General features: G+C 38.6%; 3 protein-coding genes and 1 non-coding gene across 6 annotated transcripts in view; 2 read left to right on the top strand and 2 right to left on the bottom strand.

The window, feature by feature from the left end:
* Positions 1 to 1,420, top strand: part of LOC104708534 (26S proteasome non-ATPase regulatory subunit 7 homolog A) — a 3,873-nt gene extending 2,453 nt beyond the window's left edge. The window contains exons 6-10 of the mRNA XM_010425127.1: positions 204 to 262; positions 422 to 544; positions 710 to 767; positions 857 to 942; positions 1,041 to 1,420. Of these exons, the coding sequence (XP_010423429.1) occupies positions 204 to 262; positions 422 to 544; positions 710 to 767; positions 857 to 942; positions 1,041 to 1,106 (392 nt within the window). The 3' untranslated portion in view covers positions 1,107 to 1,420. The remainder of the gene's footprint in view (positions 1 to 203; positions 263 to 421; positions 545 to 709; positions 768 to 856; positions 943 to 1,040) is intronic.
* On the bottom strand, positions 4,088 to 5,846 carry LOC104708533 (transcription factor DIVARICATA-like). Its single transcript, XM_010425126.2, has 2 exons — positions 4,883 to 5,846; positions 4,088 to 4,737 (listed from the first exon to the last, which is right to left on the bottom strand). The coding sequence occupies exons 1-2, from the start codon at positions 5,296 to 5,298 to the stop codon at positions 4,332 to 4,334; spliced, it is 822 nt and encodes a 273-aa protein (XP_010423428.1). The 5' UTR covers positions 5,299 to 5,846; the 3' UTR covers positions 4,088 to 4,331.
* Positions 6,345 to 6,417, top strand: TRNAR-CCU. The gene has a single exon. It is a non-coding gene; the product is annotated as a tRNA-Arg (tRNA).
* Positions 7,000 to 9,401, bottom strand: LOC104708532 (L10-interacting MYB domain-containing protein). 3 transcript variants are annotated; one of them, XM_010425120.2, is made up of 4 exons: positions 9,237 to 9,401; positions 8,382 to 8,732; positions 7,786 to 8,280; positions 7,000 to 7,693 (listed from the first exon to the last, which is right to left on the bottom strand). In XM_010425120.2, the coding sequence occupies exons 2-4, from the start codon at positions 8,685 to 8,687 to the stop codon at positions 7,133 to 7,135; spliced, it is 1,362 nt and encodes a 453-aa protein (XP_010423422.1). In that variant the 5' UTR covers positions 8,688 to 8,732; positions 9,237 to 9,401; the 3' UTR covers positions 7,000 to 7,132. The 3 variants fall into 3 exon arrangements, with proteins under 3 accessions (XP_010423422.1, XP_010423425.1, XP_010423426.1); XM_010425123.2 differs by having other exon boundaries at positions 8,382 to 8,719; XM_010425124.2 differs by lacking the exon at positions 9,237 to 9,401 and adding an exon at positions 8,996 to 9,230 and having other exon boundaries at positions 8,382 to 8,719.

The following is a 12,854-nucleotide window of genomic DNA, read 5'->3' as shown; positions in this document are numbered from 1 at the left end:
GTTGTCTCTTCAGAATGCTACTCAGAAAAGCCAGAAAGTCTTTGTTCATGTGTCTACAGAAATTGCTGCTCATGAAGTCGAGGAAATAGGTATGTCCAAAATGGTTTGATCACCTTGGTTTGATGTCTAAAAAAGTATATTTTTTTACTGCTTCGGAGAGACGTCTTTTGACACTTACCTGCTTCATTCTCCTTCTTGTACAGGCGTGGAACATTTGCTCAGGGATGTGAAAGACACAACAATCAGTACCCTGGCGACTGAGGTACTTGTCTTTACAGTACTTGAATGTTTCATTATCATCTGTAGAAATGTCTGCTGAAATCATCCCTTGGAGGATCTGTATTGATGTTCCTGCAAGATTATGAACATAAGAGATTCTGCTCGAGGACTTACATAGCGTATATTGTATTCTGATCCCCAGGTCACAGCAAAACTTACTGCTTTGAAAGGACTGGATGCACGTCTTCGGGAGATCCGGAGTTACCTTGACCTTGTAATTGAAGGAAAGCTCCCTTTAAACCATGAGATTTTATACCATCTGCAGGTTAGAACTTACATATCTTCATTTAAGTGTTCTGGCTCTAGAAATTATGGTTATAAACTATTTGATATTGTCCAAATCGGTGATCTTTCCTCTTTATAATTTTCTAGTCACTGTCTCGGCTATTGGTTATCTCATCTAATGAAATATTCCTCTTAAAATCGATAGGACGTTTTCAACTTGCTTCCTAACCTGAATGTGAACGAGTTGGTCAAGGCCTTCTCAGGTGAGTTTCTGCTATCAACTTTGAAATTATATTGACTGCTTTCTTGAAGCATTTTGCGTCATTAGTCTCACTGCATTTATAATGTGCAGTGAAAACAAATGACATGATGCTCGTTATCTATTTATCATCCCTCATTCGGAGTGTAATTGCGTTACACAACTTGATCAACAACAAGGTAAGATCTTTACTCTCTCTCTCTCACACGGCACACAATAATGTGAAAGTACCTGAACTTTTGATTGTGATTGTAATTCTTGGGATGCTATGTTTCAGTTGCTGAACAAGGAACATGAAAAAGCAGAGGACTCAAAGCCTGTGGCCATACCTGCCACCAGCTAGATCATGTTTTCTCGTGACTTGGTCATCATTGCCCTGCGATGACGGCAGCTGTTGTGTGTTCTCGTCACCCAAAAGAAGGGACAAGTCTGGGGGACGAGCCAGTTTAGTTTGATATCGGCTCTCTTTCGGAGTGTTGATTTCTCAACTGTTCTGATTCAGAATGTATCAAAGAGTCTTTTCATTATATCATTCAAGTTGGTTAGGTTTTTAGGCCTCTTTTGAGAGGTTTTAAGATACAAAGTTTCACGTCAATGTGTCGAAATCTCCACAAAGGGTCTTTATCCTAATGAAATTCTTGAGTTTTTTCTTCTTCATCACATTTAGCATATGGTTTATTCATATGTTTACTGGTTTCTGATCGGCAATAGCTTGAATTATACAATCTTATGTTATCCAGTCACTGAGTTTCTTCGGTATATCCAAATTTAGCATCTAGATTCACCATTCGAATGTAGAATTCGGTTGTTCGTTGTTCAAATTCAATCTATCCTCCATATATCATACAATTAAAGCAACAAATATGAAATGTCTGAATAGAGAGAGGCATTGACCCAGTTCATTGACGACAACAAGGGAGACTAGACCTTTTGGATGAGTCCCTTAAGCAACATTCAACAACAACGACAAGAAAATTAAAGTGAAAAAAAGGATGATGAAGGAAAAGTAAAGTTAACAAATGGCGTAAGCTTCGTGAAAAAGATATTTGATGATAAGGGACAGAAACGAAAACAAGAAGGTGCTTTGTTTGATGATACGCATTAATATGCTTCTTTTTCTATGTCTGCCTCTTTTGAACATAGTTTTTTTAAGAAAATATACGTATTCTATTGCTACTCCTTCCTTTGTTGATGACTAACTCGTTAACTAAAATTAGGAAATATACGATTACAAATCAACTAGTTGTTTTCTTAGGAATAGGATTAGGTCTTAATAAGCTTTGACGTTTCCCGTAATTCTTAATATAATTGTGTGATGTTTTTACTTTGAAATTGAAATCCAAACTGTTACATATTCTGCATATACAAAAGAAAAAAAGAAAAAAAGAAAAAAATCCAAATAACGTAACCTATCACTACAAAAAGTAATTAATACTGTAGTTGTATTGTATATTATACAGACGCGACGTAAGCTTTCAAGAAGGCCTTTCATATTAGTATGTTTAGTGGTTAGGCTGCATAACCCATTGAGGTGACCAAATCCAAATGACGAAGTAAATGAAGTGCTTAATTTATTAACTATAAACAATATTCTGAGTGTTGCTAAATTGACATGGTATAAAAGTTATACATGTATATACGACTGTAGACCTGTCATTGGGTTTCTTTCAAACGCCTCATATGGAGCCACGAGGAAACAAATCGACATAAACATATATTCAGCAATTCGAATGGTGGTAGAATTTTATCTACTCCAACCGACCTAGCTACATTATTATAAACTAGTATCTTAGGGTTTTTAATTTTATTCCCGCATGAAAATTAATAGGATTCTGATTCTCTTAAAGTGACTATATATAGTAGTAGTATATACTATTCACTATTTACTCAATAAAAATAAAATAAATGGAGATGGCTTAATATTATTACGTAGTAACGTACTGTTTGTGATTTAAAAGTGTAAGTGAGAGGCTTTTTGGCCATGGTCGGAAAGTTAAATACTTCAGAATATCTTTTATTTTATTCTCAAATGTTTTGATTGGAAAACTGAGATTGTGAATGGTTGCAGCGTTTGGGACGGACAAATCTATCTGCGTATTGTACCGTTTTTTATTTACTATTCAACAAATGTAGTTCGCAGTGGTGCGGTCCAAATAAAACAGAGACAAGACCGTAGCGGACCAACTGCGGACCGCTTTTGCATACAAATAAAGTTGATCTGCAGCGGTTTGTAGTCTACCTTAAAAATAGAGCGGTCCAGACTGCAGATGGATTTGGCCGTTCTGACCGCAGTTACCATTCAAACCCTGAAAGTTCTCTAGCTAATAAAAATTAAAAAGTGATTCAATATATCTTCTCTTTTTTATATTCAGAAAATATGTATCTTTGATATAGTACAGAAAATCATGTACATTTTGTTTATTAAATACATCATATCAAAAAGAGATGATAATGATATATGGTGTCACAATTCTAAAATTTTTAAAACATATTGTGATAGAACAAGACTTGAATCATGTTGAAAAGCATTACATATATATATATTATCAAATTTGTCTACTGATATGCAAAAAAATAAAATCTTCCACTTCTGTTAGTTCTTTTATTAAAATAATCATGATTCATGACAAGAAAAAATCATTTGTTCCGGGAGCATATACAACTGTTCTACTTGTACCAAACTGTTATATTTGTGTGTGAAGAATAATAATATATTTAAGGACACCATTAAATTTTTATAAACATAACAACAATATTGAGGGAGCAAAGGGTTGGTGTAATAGGTGAAAAGAATGTGATTCTTTGTGCCGAAAGTGGAATGCAGACTCAGCTTCTAATTATATACCGTTTACGAGTTAGTGGTCAAGCTTTGCCACCCATACACATACACACACACACACAATATATCCAACACTCACTTTTATTCCTTTTTTTACATCAATTTTTAGACATTGTTTTGTTTAAGTAAAAGAAAATTTTATACATTGTTATATTGGAAAACGCATATCAAAATTTTCTTGACAAATATTCTTGTGAATCTCATATTATATGTTTTGAGACAAGTAGCCTTGGAATGCATACCGCGCATCGTGAACAAAAGAGTCCAAATACAAATCAATACTCAACCTCAACCGAATTAAAGTTGGAATGAAGCTTAATATACATGTTTTATCATGTAGATGTTCGGAACTAAATTATCAAAAGATGAACCAGCGTATTAATGTACATGTTTCATCATCTCAAGTTTATAAAAGTTAACAAAAGTTTTGTGTTATATTAAAAAAAAAAATCTAAGAAAATGACTGACCGTTACAGTTGCAAGTAAAGCCATAAACCCACCAATTAGTTCTTTTGGGTAAAAAGACATGGGCATGCATACTAGATATATATTAGCTAATCTATGTTTATTCCACAAACATAACATACATATTCACATACTAATTACTTTTCATCTAATCATGTAACATAACCATAATTGTAAGTTTAACCATAAAACATAATTCTGGAGTTTTTCCATTAATGCATTAATTACAGTTTTCAAAATTCGACATTATTCTCACTACGAGTTTCAGGATCTTGTGATTGTGTAACCTCCATCACAGTAGACATCTGCTCCAGCGAACTTAATGGTAGCAGGATCGCCGGGAGACCTGACCGAGGAAAGATTCTGGCCAAGAAACATCACTCTCTCCTCTGCATTATCTCTGTGGGTGAACCCTTGTTTCGGCTCGGCCTGTTCTGAAACGAAGCAGCCTTGATCAGACGATGGACGGCTGAGATTGGCGTTCAGAAGATTGACGGTGGTTATGTCGTGAATGCTAGGCCGACGTTTGTCTTTGGCGCCGGAGAGCTGTCTCTGGTAGTACTTTTGGGCATGGCTTGCAACCTGAGTCGGTGTTTTTGATCCCACAAAGTTCCTCGATATGTTTCTCCAATCTCCTTTCCCGTACTTCAGAAGCCCTAACAAGAACCTCCTGCAGAGAACAATTGAAAAGAAAAATGAAAAACAAAGCATCAGCAAACCAACCAACCAACAAAACAAAGAAGTGACGTGCAACTTAAGAAACTAAGAAGAGTGACTTGTGTGACAAGGATCACAGAGCTCAAATAGTTCTTCACCTATGTTCTTCCTCCGTCCATGGGACTCCTTTCCTTCGATCTTGATCAAAACCTTTGGCTCCATTAGGCAGTTTACGATACGCATCAAAGTCACGCAGACTCACAAGCTGATCATCGAATCCACATGGAGCAGAACGGTAACCCGGGATTGGGACAAGTCCTGCTTCAATATCGAAGAGGTCTTCTTCAAGCTTAGAGTATTGCCTCATGACATCAGATATGGTCTTTCCAGGGATCATATCAGCAACTTTGAACCAGCGGTCAGGCGTATCATCAGCATAGACAGCGAGGGCTCGCTCAAACTTCTTGTTCTCTTCTTTAGTCCAGCTCGAGCTTTGCAAGCACATCATCTCTTGAACTACGAACCGGTGGTCAGAGGTTGGCACGTGCGAGATTAGTGGATGCAGAGTCTCCATCGTTTAAAGGCTAGGAGAGAAAAAGTTTCACCTATAAAGTAGTTATGAGTTTTGTTCTCTCTAATTTTTTGGTAGCTTGAAGCTTTGATTTGTGGATGTAGTGAAAGACTGAAAGCTTTTAATTTTATAGGATCTAAAGATATATAGGAATCAAACGGGGGAAATTAACGAATAGTTTAATGATGGAATCAAAGAACCTGATTTAGTGAGAGATTTTTGCATAAATTGAAGAATCTGGAACAATAACACAAAAGACTAAAACTTTGAAGAATCCTTGAGAATCTGCAAAAGTGGGTCGTCAGAGGAAAACAAAACAAGCAAAACCCGAATAGTAGAAAGAGAACAAGTGCAGGAAATGGAGAAGCGAGAGAGAGAGTGAGAGAGAAAGAGAGGTGAAGCAAAGGGAAAGAACAAGAATTTGTGGTATATGTATTATAGAGAGTGCATGTGTGTAAAGTTGTAACCAATGAAACCACTCCACTCTCCTACTTGGTTTCATTTTTATTCAAAGAGGATTCTTCAGATTGAATCAAATAATTAAAAATAACAATAGACTTCAATTAAACAAATTATTACTAGGCCAACATCTCATATCCTTCCAAAATTTTGATAACCACTAGAACTAGAATTCATTGTTTTTCTCTTTTCTTGTTAGGTAATTTTTGTCTAATATTATTCAAAATAAATCCACAACACATAAAGTAAAGTTGTTCGTATTTAAATGTAATGACAGTTTACGTGTGATATACGTCGGTTTGCCTAAGGCTTAACTAATCTAAAAGAAAACACTTAAAAGCAATGTGATTAATTGCTACAAATTTTTTTATAAATTAAGTAACATAACGACACTTTATTCTTTATGTCTTTTTTGGTTTGTTACGTTACGTATCATTTAAGACTGGAGGAAAATGATATTTCTAAGAAATTTAAAGAAAATATCATAAGCCGTCGGCCGCCATATTTAAAGAAAGAATCAAAGAAAAATAAGTGTGTGACGAACATGGCGACGTTAATTTGACAGATATGTGATAATATTGGTTACGTAAGCGCCTGTAGCTCAGTGGATAGAGCGTCTGTTTCCTAAGCAGAAGGTCGTAGGTTCGACCCCTACCTGGCGCGTCTCATTTAAATTTTAGTTAATCACTTAAACCTGAAAGGTGTAATTACTTAATTATTTAATAGTATGCGACTAAACTTTTTGTTTTTCCTTTTTTTCTTTGCCCACTTTGTTACTAGTTTTTTTTGTCGTCACTCGCTTTATCTACTTTATATTCAAAAGATTCTAATCAACTCTCTCAAAAGCCACTTTCACACACTACATTGTCGGTGGCTCCAAACTTGTTCTGCTCTCATGTAATGTGCATGGAAATTTTAAGGAAATATATTGAAGTATAAAGTTTTCATAACTGCAACTTGTACACAAGATTCTGAATATCTTCTCCGAATGAGTCAGTGAAAGGTAAATTTATTATCTTCTCCGAACGAGTTATTGAAAGGTAAATTTATTATAGGTTTTAGATTTTTTTGTGGGGGAAGTGGAGTTGGAGTACATTACAGACTAATACAAAATGGTTAAAACTTGGTTACAAGTAAGTTACAAAATGTTGTGTAATACACTTGTCACAACAACACAAAGTTTTGAAGGAGGTGTTTATATTGTAAAAATATGACATACAACCACTTAAAATTTGGCAATTCAAAGGTTCATCAACATGATCTCTACCTTCTGTTTTATATATATAAGTAATAAAGAAAGATTCATTTGGGTATAAAATCAGACAGAAACAGAGTTTAAAATTAACACAAAGGATGGCTTTTAGCTTTATAACTTAACCTATGTTGTAGTAGTAACAGCAAGCGAAGCAGAGTGAAGTCTCTCCAACCATGCGATTCTCAAACTCGGCTTCTTCAGCTCTAAGAATATCTCTCTATACTCTCTCTTCAGAAACAGATCCAACGCATACAAGTAGAGCTCACTACCTTCTTCCACCTCATTCATCGCGTCAAGTCTTTGAATGCATTCTCCAATGCTGTACATAAGCTTTGCCGATTCAATCTCAACGCATACTGGACTTTCCTGTAACATACCGTCACTCATTGACTTCATGGCATCCAACGGTTGAGCGGTTTCGCTTTCTATCCGATCTTCTTGCAACCGAGACTCTGCGTAACCACCATTTAGCCTGGAGGTTTCTGCTTCATCTATGTGGTGCTTTGATAATGGAGTTGGGTGATTCCATTGTGGTGACTCAGAACGATTGTAGAGGAGCTTCTTGCGCAAACGCGAAGGAGGAGTGTATGTCTCTCCAGGTTCTATAACCCCGTTGAAAATTATAGCTAGTTGCTCAGCATGAGGAACTTCCTTGTGGCGGAATAGTCCTGCTTTTGGGTTTTCCTGTGATAAACCAAAGAGAGAAGCTTTTTTCAAAATGAAGTCCAGTGGAAGTACGTAGGACCAACAAAGTTAGACAAGTAGCATTATCATACCCGAATATAGATTCGCCAGTCCTCTTCTGTTGCACCAAAACTACGAGTCTCAGGATCCCATTTCATGCTACTAGCTCCAACGAGTTGACACCAAACCTTCCAAGCCTTCCTAGTACAATCCCAGTGGTTTTTAAGCTGCGCTCTTGTATAAGCAAGGCCGGTATTATCATTAATTGTCTCAAGAATCGTCTTCCAACCTTCCTTGTTAAAATGTGCCTCGGGTCTGTTTCCTTTCAAAGTCTCTTGAACCAACAGATCAAGAAACAGCTCATGTGTAGATGGAGACCAATATCCTTTTGTTTGAGGGTTAGATGAACTACACATGCTTTGGTTATCTTCATCTTCTTCCTCGTAACAACTTCTTCGCCTCTTCTTTACACTTGTAAGCAAAACTCCCTCATCTTTGACCTCTACATTCCTACCCGCAAAGATAATCTCTAGCTTCTTGAGATCTGGCGGAACACTCAACCTATACTGTCCAGCATCAGGATTCCCCTGCAGCAAAATCAATCACTCACCTTTTTAGCCTCTCACAAAGAAACAGAAAAAGTGATCATTTTTAAAAAATTATAACAACTGGTTTTGTGACTTGTAACCTGTAAATAGATAGCCCAGTCATCATCACTCGCACCAAACGTGTTGGTCTCAGGATCCCAACTCATATAACTGCTTTCAACGAGTCTACGCCATATTTTCCATTGCCTGCCCATTGTATCCCAATGGTTTTTAAGCTGCATTCTATCGTACATTGCCCCTGTCTTCTCCTGAAACGATGACAATATATTCCTCCAACCTTCTTTCGTAAAATGTGTCCCGGGTTTATTCCCTAGCAATGTTTGCTCCACGCATAGCTCAACAAACACTCTGTGATATTCAGGCTCCCACACTGCTTTTGGCCTCATTTTTTTTTTCTCACTTCTTTATCTCCAAACTCCTAACAATAAAAACTATTGAACATTACATAAGTGTTACATGTCTTATAACAACAAGAAACAAACAAAGAGAGATATCATATAAACAGTCGTACAATTGAACAATTTCAAAAAACAGAACACAAAAACATAATTGTGGGACATGAAGACAATTAGATCCTTATTACAAAAGCAAACAAAGATACACAAAAATCCATATCATAAAGAGTCATACAATTGCATAAAGATTAGCATGAAGAATTCAAGAAACAGAACACAAATTATATAAACTTATAGACCTGTTAGATCAAGAGTTCTAGAGCTCCAAAATGCTGATGATGCAAAGAATCTATGGATGATACTGAAACAGAGAACGCAGACGCGTTTACATGAAACGTGTTTCAGTGGGATGAAAATAAAAATCTGATTACGCGACCTGAGACTTCCTCCCCAATTCAAAAGGGGGGAATTTGCAAGAAACCCTAATTCGAGTAATTTGAAGGATTGAAGAAATTACGATAATGGTTAAAGAACTCTCACCGGCGGGAAGGCGGAAGCCGCAGAAACAGATTTTTAGGAAACGGAGAACGTTACCCGGAATCTGATGGAAACGCGATAGCGATTGAGTGGCCAACACTGTGACGGGTGTGTGTGGCTGGAGAAGCCGATCGCGATTTTTCCTCCCTTTCTCTCTGTTTTTTTTTTTTTTTTTTTGCGTTTGCGCCGCACTGTGCGGATTTGGAAGGTGTTTACTAAAACTTATGGGCTGGGCCGAGTTACTTGCTCATGCGCGTCATGGACCTCGATGAAGAGATACTCTAGTTCGTTAAGAGGATTTAGACAGGTTTGTGTTGAGTCCGGTCCTGATTTTGCAATCCGGTTTAGATTTTTCTTTTTGCTCTTTTTTTTTTGTCAAAACATATTTTAAATTTTATAGCTGATTTGTATATAGATGGGAAACTAAATCATAAAGATGATTATTATTCCTAAAAAATATATATTTAGGTGACGATTTGTGGGGGAGGATGACCACGATTACCCTAATTAATTACAATAACGTGAAACAGTAAATTAGCCACAAGGAAAAATCCACTCTAGGAATTCACCGTGAGTTCTAAGAATAGTGAAATCAAAACTGAAAAATGATCAAATGATGAAAAGGATCGCCTCAAAGGACTGGTTTCAGTGATGGAAGCAAGCTTAAGCGCCGCAAATGATGATGGAAGAGAGAGTGAGATAAGAAGGATAAAAGACAACACTCATTTATTAGGTTTTCCTGAAATGGCAACAAGTGCCTTACATAGTGTCACTCTGGACCACAAACCGGTACCAAAGAACAATTAAACCAACTTGAACCAGATTACATTTTAATGTATCCGTTATAGCAAAGCATAAAAGCATAAAAGCATAAAATGAGTCATGAAGGAATATTCCTGTCACAATACTCCCTTCTTCACAGCATCCTTGTCCTCAAGGATCAAATGTTGGATACTTGTTGATGAAGTCTTGGTAGAACTCCCAGGTAGCCGCTTCGGGTGTTGAACCCTTCCATTGGACAAGAACCTTAGTGATTGCTTTGTTTTGGTACTTGATCATTTTCTTGTCTAAGATAGCCTCAGGTTCCTTAGCGTTTCCAATGTCCAGCAGGTATTGTGGTAATACTGGTGCATCGGACGGAGGATTTGGGCAAAGCTTCAGCTGGCTAACATGGAAGACATCGTGGATAGTGGATTGAGAGGGTAACTCCAGCTTGTAAGCGACTGAGCCGACTTTATCGACGACCTTGAAGGGACCGTAGAACCGTGGTGACAGCTTGTGAGGGACATTCTTCGCCTTCAAGGAGTTCTGGCGGTATGGTTGCAGTTTCAGGTACACGAAATCCCCCAGCTTAAACTCTCTGTCAGACCGGTGAGAATCTGCTGTCTACTTCATTCTGTTATGTGCCCTAAGCAGGTGAAACTTTAGCATGTTCAACACTTCCTCACATTTCTGTAAAGTACGATCAACCACAACAGTTGAGCTTTCACCTGGAAGGTATGGGAGGTGTATTGGTGGTGGTTGCCCGTACACTATCTCAAATGGGGTTGAGCGGATTGTCGTGTGGTAAGTGGTGTTGTACCACCATTCAGCCAAGGGAAGTCACTTGCTCCAAGTTTGCGAAGCTTCAGAGATCATACAACGAAGGTAGGTTTCCAGTGTTTTGTTGGTGATCTCTGTTTGGCCGTCGGTTTGAGGATGGTACAACATGGAGAATTGCAGGTCTGTGCCATGGACTCTGAACATCTCTCGCCAAACTTCGTTCAGGAAAGTGGGATCTCTGTCGCTAGTGATATCCTTGGGTATCCCATGAAGCTTAAATACCTGATCCAAGTACACTTGAGCGAGGTTAAAGGCTGTATAAGGATGCGAGAGGGGAAGGAAATGGGCGTTCTTGCTCAGCCTGACCACCACTACCAGTATGCAGTGCTTACCATAAGAGGGGGTAAGCCTTCCACAAAGTCCAGACTAACCGATTCCCAGACACCCTTAGGGATTGGTAGAGGGTTCAGTAAGCCGGGTTTAGCTGCATTGTCATACTTATTTCGCTGACATATTTTACAGTTTCGTACATAGTTTTGGACCTCGAGGCTCATTCTTGGCCAGTAGAACAAAGATTTCACTCTGTGCAGTGTTGCATCTCTGCCTGAATGCCCTCCTATAGCTGAATCGTGCAACCATCTGAAGATTTTCATCTTTACCTCAGGATCATTACCAACCACAAGCTTTCCCTTGCGCCTTAACTCGTCGTTTATGAAGGTATAGTTGGGGTGAGATGATGGTTTGACCTTGATTTCAGAGATCGGCTTCCTTAGGTGAGTGTCAGTTTTCCAGAGGAGCATCAGAGAGTCATAAAACCCATCGTGTGCTTGGGATAGAGTGATATGCAAAAGTTGAGCACCCGTTACACGAGACAGAGCATCAGCTGTGTGGTTTTCTTTACCTGCCTTATACTGAATCTCGAATGTGTAACCCATCAATTTAGAGCGCCACATGTGTTGGAAAGGAGTTGTTACATTTTGGCCCATGAGGAACTTGAGGCTCTTTTGGTCCGTTTTTGTATGATGAATGGGCGGTGAGAAAGGTAGGCGTTCCAAACTTGAACCACATGAACAACAGCAGGCAATTCCTTTTCGTAAACTGAGAAAGCTTGATGTCTTGGTCCCAGTGCTCGGCTGATGAAGCAGATTGGGTGGTTATACTGCATAAGGACCGCTCCAATACCCACGTTAGAGGCGTCAGTTTCTACAACAAAATCCTTTTCGAAATCTGGAAGAGCCAGGACAGGTGAAGTGGTCAAGGCCTTTTCCATATTTTGAAAGGCTTTGTCACCATCTTCACTCCAAAGGAACCCATCCTTCCTGAGCAGGTTGGTGAGTGCTCTGGCGATAACTCCATACCCTTTATAAAGCGACGATAGTAGTTTGCCAGACCCAAGAAGCTTCTCAACTATTTCTGATTCGTCGGGGTTTGCCATTGTTCTATCGTTTTAATCTTACCAGGATCTGTGCTCACGCCCTCGCTCGATATGAAATGTCCCAGATACTCCATGATGGTTGCACCGAATGCGCACTTCGATGGTTTTAAGTAAAGTTGTTGACTCCTCAAAATCAAAAAAACCTACTGCAAGTGATGGAGATGCAGTTCCCAGGTAGGGCTATAGATCAGTATATCATCGAAGAACACTAACAGGAACTTCCGGACAACCTCTTGAAAGGTGTGGTTCATCAAGCCTTGGAACGTGCAGGGGTATTTGTGAGGCCGAATGGCATCACAAGATATTCATAATGTCCTGCGTGCGTTTTAAATGCGGTTTTGTACACATCATCAGGGGACATTCTGATCTGGTGGAAACCGGCTCTCAAGTCCAGCTTGGAGAAGTATTTGGTCCTCTAGTAGTGGAATAGGATACTTGTCCTTGATTGTCTGCTTGTTGAGGCCGCGGTAGTCCACACATAATCGCCAGGAGCCGTCCTTTTTCTTATCCAATACGATTGGAGAGGCATAGGGGCTTATGCAGCTCCGTATGATCCCTTGGGAGATCATATCCTTTACCATCTTATCAATAACATCCTTTTGTAAAGATGAGTAACGATAAGGTCTGAGATTCACTGGGTTTGA

The sequence above is a fragment of the Camelina sativa genome, chromosome 8 (assembly GCF_000633955.1).
Source record: "Camelina sativa cultivar DH55 chromosome 8, Cs, whole genome shotgun sequence".
Taxonomy (NCBI): Eukaryota; Viridiplantae; Streptophyta; class Magnoliopsida; order Brassicales; family Brassicaceae; genus Camelina; species Camelina sativa.
Note: the sequence above shows the minus strand (reverse complement) of the source record. Positions and strands in the feature narration are given on the sequence as shown.

Coding starts and splice junctions, on each gene's coding strand:
- LOC104708532 (XM_010425120.2), bottom strand. CDS start 8,687: ATGAGGCCAAAAGCAGTGTGGGAGCCTGAATATCACAGAGTGTTTGTT. Junction 8,281..8,381: donor ACTGGGCTATCTATTTACAG/GTTACAAGTCAC, acceptor ATTTTGCTGCAG/GGGAATCCTGATGCTGGACA. Junction 7,694..7,785: donor ACTGGCGAATCTATATTCGG/GTATGATAATGC, acceptor GGTTTATCACAG/GAAAACCCAAAAGCAGGACT.
- LOC104708533 (XM_010425126.2), bottom strand. CDS start 5,298: ATGGAGACTCTGCATCCACTAATCTCGCACGTGCCAACCTCTGACCAC. Junction 4,738..4,882: donor TGGACGGAGGAAGAACATAG/GTGAAGAACTAT, acceptor TGTTCTCTGCAG/GAGGTTCTTGTTAGGGCTTC.